Raw genomic sequence first — 10995 nt, forward strand, 5'->3', positions numbered from 1 at the left:
TCAGGCAGCCACTTATTTTTTGATATACAAATTTATTTAGAAAACATCCGACATCAAATCTAACTGCACACCAAAATTTTGCCAAAACATGAACTTGACACCTTAAAGTAAAATTAAATTTTAAACAAATTAACCCTTTTTAGGATGTGGAGAACCTGCACCAACAGCTAGAGTCAGCACATAATTTGGTTACTGAATAAGTAAAAAAAAAAAAAGTAGCTTAAAGCAATTTATTCCCCCATCAATTACAGTTATTGCAGTTAACACAGCCACTCAAACACAGTCTGACCAAAACATGGCCAAAATCACAGACTCAAGACCAGGTTACAAACACACAGAACATTAGAATCAAGAGGGGGAATTAACACAATGTGTTACTAAAAAAATAATGAATACATGTCGATTTTATTGCTGAGGTTTTGGGTTAACATCAAGGTCATCTCACGCTGACCAGCAGCAATCAGCCAGGCCTGTCCCCCCCCGAGGAATTGATCGGGAGAGTGACCGGTTAAAAAAGCTGCTCCAACCGAGGTTTTATAGTTATATTTTGAATTACTGTATATAGAAATCTGTATCAGACATGCAATCCCATTTCAAATCGGAATAAACACAAAACATGGCAGTGCAAAACAGCAAACCCCACACACTGCATTCACCCTTAAAAACAGGCCGCTCACAATTAACCACCATTCATAAAATTAACAGGTAAAATCTTAAAAAAAATAAATTCTTTAAAATAACCAGTGACCTACATGTTATTGGAATTTACATAATTGAGTGACATGTAAGCATCGGCTAGTTGTGCTATAATGATTATAATTACGCAAAGTATATGGCTCCATCACAAAAAGGTAGGGCAGTGAGTTCCAACTGGATCATAAAATAAGAAAAAGCACTTATTATAAACATTAAGAATGTAAGTGCTTTGAGGTATTGAGTTGAGGTGGGGAAGAGGTTTAATATATTAACACCTAGCAGTGATCCAATCAGTGTGTGAAACTGTGTATGGTTGACTTAAGGTAGTGTGCATACCATTAGGTCATTGGCAGACATCCTAACCCAGTCATATTAAATACTTCCAAGTCTATGCCACATTATGAATGAACAGTGTGTGGGCGAGTAAGACAGTCAACCTGAGAACATGATCGTGTCTCAGAGTTTTTTAAGGCGGCTGTACATGTCTCTCTTGCTACGCTCTCCTGCCCATGTGCGGCTCTTTAGGCGAAACTTCCTCAGGTCTTCCTTAAAGTCCTCATGATGCATTGGTCTGTAGGCCTGGGGCTCACACTCCATCTGCAAACACACCCACATTGTTAAAACTAAAACTGCATCTAGGCATTCCTGATCAAAAGCAGAGTCATCCAAACTGAAACTGACCTAAAATACTGAACTGTGTTTAAATCAATCCAATATAATAGTTTCTATATTGGGGAGGGTACATGACTATGGCTTGTCTGACAACACATACTGATTAAAGATACCAAGGTGGCTTTAATGCATTGTCTCTAGCAGCTCAGGCTTTAAAGTCTGCAATTGCATTATCATGCTGTTAAAAACAGGCTGATTTCCACTCGTCACAATGGGGGTAACAAGAAATATATACAGAGACAAGATTTAACACCATGTCTCAAACATTTTCATTTGACATTTAGAAGACACTTATCCAAAGTGACAATTTTGAATAAGTAGAATCCAAGCAATTTAGGGTTTAATTTCCTTGCTTAAGGCCTAAATGACAGCGGTTGGGCAAAAACATTGGCAACCTTCCAGTGACTAGTACAGTGGCACATAAGCACTACTTAATTTAAAATACAATTATGCTTGGGCGAGTTAAAGTTAAAAGAGAAAGAGGATGGCCACAAGTATGAATACATTTAGAGGAACAATAGATAGGCCTCCAAGTACGAAAATCAAAACAGAAAACAAGATGTTCTGGAGTAACATCAATATGTACGTTAGAAGTCAAAATCGACTTGTCTGCACATAATTCAACCACTGAACTACCACATCCCATTATACAACAATTACCATGACCACCTTAAACAGTGTTCAAGAATTGCATCCAATATAAATCAATAAAAAAAAAAATTATACAAGAGAGCATTGAGTTAAATAGCACTTCCACATATTAACCACTTGCATGCAGCACAAACTAAGCTAAGAATTAAATGTAAACTCAGTTAAAGCACAATAAATCCCACTACACACCTGATAGAGGGGAAAGAAATCCTTGTAACCTCCTTTTAGGATGTAGAGTTCAGGGTAATGAAGGTTGGGATATTCATTTAATATGCGGTCTCTCTCACGAACAAAGCGACACATTCGAGGACCACGTTCGGATGAAAATTCACAGTGGAACACCAACAGCACACGCTTGTCAGAGAATTCTGGGAGAATAGGCTGCTTAAAAAAGCACTCCTCTACCTGGTCTTCATGGTGGAAGTTTAGTGCCCCCTGGTAAAACAAGACAGTCCAGTTAACAAACACAGGCAAAAGATGAAAGCTAGAGAGATGACTAAAAATGTACATCATTCTTACCTTAATATGGCCTCCCTCAAACTCATACGGATAGCGACAGTCTATGATGAATAACCTCTCCACAACATCAGTGAACTGCCCATTAATTGCAGCACACATCTATAACAAAAAAGGGGGGAAAAAATATTACTAAATAATATATATTCTAAAAAAAGTTCTGATAAACACCAAGTCAGCTTTATTAAATCTAAAGTATAATAAGCTTACAATCTACTTACAATTTCTGGAGTGATATACTTCAAGTCTTGATGTTTTCCATTCACAGTGGGAAGAGCTGGAGGCTGCAAAAAAACTGCTGTTAACATCACGGTATATAAGTTTGTAAGGCAAATTTAATAAGAGCAGAAATTCACCTTTGTAAAATCTCCAATCACATTGTTCGGGTCAGTGTCCAACAGTCTTTCAATTTCTGTGTGATTAAATGATTTGGAGCGCTGCAACTGTAAATTAGAAATACAGATTTACATAAAGGACAACCAGATAAAGGCAAACGCTACTAATGTTGTTAATAAGTACTTAAACACTTAATGGGAGAAAAGGCAAATCTACATGACAACTGTTTATTAATTAATTATGTAACTACTGCTCTACTAAGGCATAATTCATAACTAGTGAACTTGTGTATTGGTTTAATTACTGTAGTTGGTTTGCTAAAAGTGTAGCATTATCATTGTCAACAGTTGCAATTAGTATATATTCAAATAAACAGGAATAAGTAGGCAACCTACCTAGTGCTATCAAAAATCTTGGCATAAACAACACTGACTACCATGCCAGCCCAATAGGCAGCGATAATATTTAATTCCCAAAACACATCGTAAGCATGTCTGATATACATGAACCAATGATTTCTTTATAAAAAAACCTGCTTCACCCATCCTAGTACACAACTATGTAATATATAATTATTTGATTAATGGTATGGGTGTTAACATGCATCATCACAGATGTGTTCGAAAAAATTATTAACAAAAGACAGAAACAAACCTGATGAAAATCTTCATCCTCCTGTTCCATAGCCATTACATGTGAACCAGCCACACTCCGCCGCCTCTTCACTCTCACAGGTGTGTTCTCATCTCTAGGCCTATCAGGCCTCTTAAGGGCGGCACGGCCAACAGCCGGCATAGAGGGTGAACGGAAGAGTCCTCGTGGCCGACACCGAACCGGCTGAAACCATTACAAACTCGAGTTAGTGGTTATTGTGATTGAGAAACTTAACAAAAACAACTGAACACTACAGTAAAATATTTGAAGAGCTGAAACATACCGTGCCTGAATTATCCATGCTTTGGTCAGACACTAGAGGAGCTGTGAGTAAACTCGTCATTCCTATAGGAACCTCAGAGTCAGTCTGTGGGGGTTTAAAAAAAATAAAAATTTTAGTTTGAGTTTATTCTGTAAGAAAACAGGCAGGAGAAAATAGGCAAATAGTATCTTTTTACCTCAACTTCATCAAGTACATCCGAAAAGCCATCGTCATCATTAGAAAAGCCAGAAAGGGACACACGACGTAGTGTAAAGGGACTGCTACCATCTGGTGAGGCTAACTGACTGGATGAAGGGGAAAGCTGCAAAATAAAAAATTGTGGAAAACTAGTTAAACAAAAGTAAAATAACACCAATATGATTAAGACAAATGAAAAGAACTGCTTCAAGTAGTTTGAACTAGTGTTTCTCTTTTTACCATAAGAGCAGGAGCAGAGTTTGGTCGGCCAGCAAAAGCTTCCTTTCCGTCCCCAGTTGAACGCAATCGACAGCGAGCGACAGGCATGGGCTTCTTGAACTCAAAACTTGTCTACATAATGTAAACACACAAAGGTTAAACTGATGAATCCAAACTAAGCCTGTGGAGAGTCATATGTAAGACAGATAGATATGTTGCACTCACATCAAGCAGATTTTCTTTGTTAGCCAAGCTGGCTGCGCAGGATTGACTGAATATTCCATAGCGGGGAAGATCTGAATCTTTACTCTTCAGATTGGGACTGTGACCCAAGAACTGTAGCTGGAGAAGAAAAGTACAAATGTTGAGTGCACATGATGACTAACTTCAAAAGCAGGGGAAATTAATAAAATAAAATAGCAAAATTACAGTTTTAATACCAGTGTGAACATTTTACTGTAGTGGTTGTTATTTACTTAAATAATAAATAAGGGCACTCTAGGCACAGTGGGAAATCATACTTCCACTGGGATACAGGGTTCAAATCCCTAGCTGTGCTATTGGCTAATCAAGCATCTACATACAAACGTGATTGACCGTCGTGATGGCCTAGAGCCCACAATGGACTGGCATCCTGTTCAGGGTGTTACTGCAATGCCCCCCAAGTCTAAGGGGAAGCTGGACCCAATTTCCACCCCTGACCAGGATAAAGCAATGGTAAATTATGAATATGAAATCTAAAAAATATGAAAAGGACAGAATTGTGCAATACTGTACAAAAACCAACAAATTTGACAGATTAACTACCCATATCGTTTTGAATAAATTCAATACATTTAGGAAGTAAAGATTTTCTTGGTGCCAAGCTAAATTGCTAATCATCCGTCTCTGCTGTAAGATCACTGCTGTGTGCAAAATCAAGACCCAAACCCAACCTGGGTGAACAGCCCCATAGGACGTGTTTACCGATTTGTTTGTCTGCTTATTAAGATTTTAACATCATATTTTACACACTTTGGTTACATTCATGACAGGACAAGTAGTTACTCATTACACAAGATTAATCAATTCACAAGGTTATATCGAACAGTCATGGACAATTTTGTATCTCTAATTCACCACACTTGCATGTTTTTGGACTGTGGGAGGAAACCGGAGCAACCGGTCATGCTTACCGGTAGCGAGTGTATCCTGCGAATAGGCATCCTTCTGTTGGAACAAAAGAGTTTCTTGTCAGTGTCTGACAATAATATATTTTATTATTGTAATTGTTAAAATATTTTAAACACTACTCACTCAATTATAGTGGTAGAATTCTGTATGACCTCTTCAAACCTAAGGAAGAATAATTAAGACAGTTAAAAGCCTGTCCAACAAAGTTCAATGCAATTACAGACCTTGTTAAACTTGGTCATTCTTTACACTTAATACATTTAACAACTCATTCAGGTTCCCAGACTAAGCCCTCACAGCACAAAGCCCACCTGTATGCTAAAGAGCTCCTAAAAGGAGAAAGAGGTTTGCATTTTCTAATTAACCATATGCCCACACGACACTAACCCCCAGTGGAAGCCTGCTTTGTCTGAGGACTGCAAGTAAATGATGTTCTAAAGGGGGAGGTGAGGAGTGTCTTGTCTCTGGGAGCTATTGAAAAGAGAACTGGTGAGCTGAGCGGGGACAGAGGGGTGGGGGGTTCCATTCATTACCCCTAGCCCAAACTGCTCTATTCGTGAGGACCACGAAGTGTGCCAGTCCATACGCCCAACCCCCTTTGGCAGTGTGCAAGAAGGCACCCACAACTGCCTGTAAACAGCTGCTAGACGAAAGAGACCAATGAAAAGGTTCTCTCAAAGCTAATAGTTAAATGGCATTACACTCCAATCTAGAGGGGCAGATTTTCAGACATGCAAGTTCACAAAGCCATGCTGTTGAAATTAAAACAAACTAGCGATTGAATCCTTAGATTGTACATCATACCTGGCAAGAGCAATTAGATTTTAATATAACCACTTTTTGGATTCACTTTTTTTCTTATTAACAGCTCAACTCCAATTAAAAAACTGAATTAAACATGCTTCACAGTAACCTGAGTGACAAAGTTTGCTCTCTATACCAGACACATAGATCAGACAAAAAACAGGGATTAGTTTTATAATCCACAAGCCAAGCCCACAACACCCACTCACCATAAGTCATCAACCGACAATTCAGTATAATCTGAATCAGCTAAAATCACTTACTATTCACATTACCAATCACAGGCCAATCTTTACAAAAATAATCATCTTTGTTGTACGCACAATTGCTAATCTCAAACTTTACCATTTGGATAATAGCATGTTCATTATAAAAACTACCCTGTTTTAGGTGAATCCTAAATACCTTAATACTTCGGTCAGTATACTGACTCCCAAGCTTGAGTAGCACATAGATCCTTTTGGCTAGCCCAACAGCACTGAGATTGGAGTTTAAAGCCTATGCAACCATGTATAAAAATGAGAACTTGTGTCAAATGAGTAAAGATCGACAGACCCAATAGGTCATGGGTAAGACTGCATGAATGCAATCGCTGGTTAACAAAAAAACTTTCTACATAAATAGATGTTCTGTTTAACTACTGGTTAACAAAAACATATTTATTACATCCTATGCATAAACTGTGCATCACTACAGTCCAACAAGTAAATGTTTGAGCATATTTACCCAGGCACAAGAAGCTTACAGCCCACCTAAAGCTCTGAACGTTTCAGTTACGTTCTCAATGATTTGGCATACAATTTGATGTTAGACATTAGACGAATGGGGTTTTGTTCATGTGAGTGCAACAAATAAATAAAACTACAACAAATGCACATATAATTTTATATAATAAAAATTACTTTTGTTCTGCATCCACTGGATCCACTGGGCTGGGAGAGTCCATACCGAGTCCTGAATCAGATTGAAAGCAAATGTAAATGAATCTACCTAATGCAAGATTTTTGTTATTGAATTCAACTAATTTAAAACTGCTAAGTTACCCCTAAAATATTTTGCTTAAAATGAATTACAGATGCCCCTCAACTCCAGGGGCACACTAATTCATTTGAGCCCAGTTCCTTCATAAGGAAAAACTATCAAAGAATCCTAATTGTTTTATAGGCTGGTGACCCACAAACCAACTAAAGTTCAAAGGTGGCAGTTAAACTTTCTTATACTGTTATTTACATTTACGGCATTTAGCAGACACTTTTATCCAAAGTGACTTACATTACCGTCACAGTATACAGTCTGAGCAATTGAGGGTTAAGGGTCCTGCTCAGGGGCCCAACAGCAGCAACCTGGCAGTGGTGGGGCTTGAATCAGTGACCTTTTGATTACTAGTCCAGTACCTTAACCACTAGGCTACAGCTGCTGTTATTCTTTATGGTTAAACTATTTAGCACACTGGAAAGAGAATACCTCTTTAGTCTAAAAACATGAAAACAAATCAAGTCAAACAAAAAAAATTATTTTTCAATGACATTTTGCAATTGGAGGTGAAGCAGTGGCAATAATTTGACTCATACATAAAACATAACCAACAGCTCTACAACACATCTTATTTCAAAATGAAATCACAAAGATTATCAATTGAATTTAACAATTGGCCATTTTTTTTTTCCTTTAAACTGAAGGCCATTAAATGTGGTCATAATTAAATGAGATGACATGTGATTGAGGTATTCAAGTGTGCACGTGTAATCTGCGTGGGAAAAAAACGTGGTAATCGCTGTTTATTTAAATAATTATACTCTATGCAAAAAATGAAACAGCATTCTACTAATTAAGAACCATGTGTTTAAACAAAATTATCGGTGAGATAATATAAATGTATTAACATGTACATTACCTGCATCAGAGGAAGTGTCGGAGGCGAACGAAGGGATCTTAAGAAACGGCACATTTTTCTCGATTTTCTTTCGTTTGGGAGTCTCACATTGTCTAATAAAACAAAAACACACCGTTAATCAAACACTAATACTTTACTCGGTCTCCTTTACTCTGTCTAGAACAGCAAGTACAGTGTTGTGTGCTACCACACAGAGGCTAGTAACCTGCTAGCAACATAACCAGTCTAGTTAGCTGTAATTAACCTGACGAGAAAATATTTACTAGAAGAAAGCAAACAGAATGAAGTCTAGGAGTAACAAACACATAGTTACCCTTCCAGCACAGCGAGGTTATCCATGTTGAGTGCCAGGTTGGTGACAGGAGACAGCACGAGGCTGGCTCCGGGAGAAAACAGGTTCTTCATGCATGGGGATCCTTTCACATTAAGCTCGGACAGAGTCGGTCTGGAAACCCTGGGGACCGAGTCCAGGCCTGTTATCAGCTCAGCGTTAACAGGGCTGAAATCACCAATAACTTCACAGAATTCCATGTCTGCACTCTCAAACGGGACAGGCGGTTGGATACAATCAAATTTAAGACAAAACGATCCAGACACGTAGAGAATTGTAGCCCAGTTAGCCCGGTAGCTAGCGTGTTAGCATCCAACTTCCGAAGCCTATTTGATTAGAGCTGAAGAAAAATAAGCAGCATGCATGACGTCGAGTGGTCACAAATTGCACAAAAGTGTTTAAAGCTTAGCAAAGAAAATTAGAAGCGCATTCTTTTAAATGAGTCAGAGAGCTGCAGCTTTCCGTGCACTCTCTCTGACCTCCCACACACTCTGCTTAAAGAAAAGAAGAACTCTCTACAGCCCCTTATTTATGTTCAAAATAGGAAGCCTAGGAGCGGCAATCGCCGAAGCCAATCAGCAAAGAAGACACGTCTACTCTGTCCAATCAGAGCGACTTGCTTTCTTTCTGTGCTGTGTTCTTTAAAGATGTAGCCGGGACAAAACCATGACAGGCAAAACTGTAGTCCAATCAAAAAAGAGCATACGTATGGTTACACCCAATGAAAAGCTGACTCTGAGGTTTGTGGGCGTGATCATTTCAATAGAAAGAAAGCGATGACGGGAAGATTTTCCCGCGGAACATTCAAGCGATGGCTTAGAAACGCCCACAACAACAACTAAGCCAATGATAGAGCAGAAAAACAGCTCGGAATGTACCATTAATATCACAAAGAAGGAGTCATGGTTTAGCAAACTTACAAAAAGCTAACAGCTTAGCCTGTAAATATATCAAACTAATTCAATTTATCAGTTATAGAAAACATATCAACGTAACACTGTCTTTTTAGAAACATACACAATATACTTACAACAATAATATATGAAAATACTATATATCTGTATGATTGGAGTAAGTAATTAGTACAGGGTGTCCTAAAGTCTGGACACACAGGCAGAATGCATATTTTCAATACATTTCAATACATTTTTCAACAACATTTTATTTAATTACAATTTTAACCAACAACATCTTCAATCTGTTTTTCACTATTTGTGGTAAAATATGTATGTGTGTATTTTAGTTAACATATAGTTAGTTATAGTTAGTGATATTTTCTTTGTGTCCAGACTTTAGGGACACCCTGTATTATGAAGGTTTATATAAATACATATCAAGGTCAAAATACCAGAAAGCTATGTTTCCTCTCATTTTCTATTAAAAATCTCAAATACATTCAGTTTAATGGAACACTTGGGCATTTATTTATTTTGGTTTTAAGTTTTAGATTTTGCTCCAGACTGCACTGTTAAAAACCATCTTATTAATTCTTTCGTTAACAAAGGTAATAATATTAAGCCTGTAAAACCACAGATTAGTTGAGAAATCCAATATTTTTTAATTAAACAAACTGCCAATAAAAGTACAAAAGAAACTGTGATGAAGATTAAGAAAACACTAACATGAGTATTAACTGATGTACTGTATATTGTCTGATTGTACCATGCCAAAAGGCATTCATGTAAAGAAGAGCTGCTGTATACTAAATAGTGTGATAAATACGATTTTCATCAACGAATGCTTTTCATTTGTTTTTTTATACCTGCAGTATGAAAAAATTATACAGCACCACTAGAACCGGGGAAATTAAAAACTATTTTTGGACACTGGTATACATATTTAAAATCTAGAATTTAATACAATTTTGCTTCTAGTTCATATTAAAAGAAACAGCTTTGTGGTGAATTACTGGTCCTATTCTCTATCGAACCCCCAATATAATAATAAACTGCATCCATAATTAACTACTGTAGCTCTTAAGTCATCTTTAGTGAAAAGAAAGTAGTAGGTTATGCTGTAATGTAAAGCAACAACTATTGCTATAAAAATCAGCTGTATAATGGTATAACTGGGACCAGATATAATGGGTTAAACTTCTTTCACCTCCCCATCCCACAAACAGCCACAACTGTTTCTACATGTCATGGCAACCAGTCAGTTTTCAAATGCAGCCAACTGTCTCCATTATACCAGGTTCCCTCAAATTCCAGTACAAAGGAGCTTTCAGAATGTTGGGGGAGCAGCAAACATGGCTAAAAAGCATTTTTTGTTTTGAATAGCAACTAGAGGATGACTTTTATTTCAAATCAGGATGACTTTTTAAAATCAGTGTACAAAAGTATTTTCACACAGCACCTAGAATTTAGCATAAATTCCTATTTTACCATTTCTACCTTTCTACCTGGATCGTTCTTGGTTTTTTGATGTAGGCCTTTCATGCTAATGATCCCTGCTGCTGAATCTCTATAGTAGAAATAGTTGTTATTTAGTGATCTAATACATATCAGAGACTGCCAGAGAAAGTGCTTTTATTTAACCATATATTTCAGTTTATATATAAAATGAATAGGCCTTAGATTAGCAGTTTAA

General features: G+C 37.3%; 1 protein-coding gene across 1 annotated transcript; it reads right to left on the reverse strand.

Moving 5' to 3' along the window:
* Window positions 1-215: 215 nt before the first annotated feature.
* Window positions 216-8856, reverse strand: cdc25b (cell division cycle 25B). The gene is made up of 15 exons (XM_062995088.1): window positions 8389-8856; window positions 8076-8167; window positions 7084-7135; window positions 5501-5539; window positions 5380-5413; window positions 4430-4546; window positions 4226-4336; window positions 3984-4109; window positions 3809-3892; window positions 3526-3708; window positions 2892-2978; window positions 2757-2819; window positions 2539-2637; window positions 2209-2454; window positions 216-1293 (listed from the first exon to the last, which is right to left on the reverse strand). The coding sequence occupies exons 1-15, from the start codon at window positions 8604-8606 to the stop codon at window positions 1153-1155; spliced, it is 1692 nt and encodes a 563-aa protein (XP_062851158.1). The 5' UTR covers window positions 8607-8856; the 3' UTR covers window positions 216-1152.
* Between the last annotated feature and the right edge of the window lie 2139 nt (window positions 8857-10995).

This window comes from Trichomycterus rosablanca, chromosome 5, assembly GCF_030014385.1.
Source record: "Trichomycterus rosablanca isolate fTriRos1 chromosome 5, fTriRos1.hap1, whole genome shotgun sequence".
Lineage (NCBI taxonomy): Eukaryota > Metazoa > Chordata > Actinopteri > Siluriformes > Trichomycteridae > Trichomycterus > Trichomycterus rosablanca.

Bases quoted from the DNA above. Each gene is read 5' to 3' on its own strand.
- cdc25b (XM_062995088.1), bottom strand. From the start codon at position 8,606: ATGGAATTCTGTGAAGTTATTGGTGATTTCAGCCCTGTTAACGCTGAG. The intron at 4,547-5,379 runs GTAAGCATGACC...TTTCTTCTCCAG, and splicing joins GCAGGATACACTCGCTACCG to CTACAGTTCTTGGGTCACAG. The intron at 3,709-3,808 runs GTATGTTTCAGC...TAATGGTTTCAG, and splicing joins GCATGGATAATTCAGGCACG to CCGGTTCGGTGTCGGCCACG.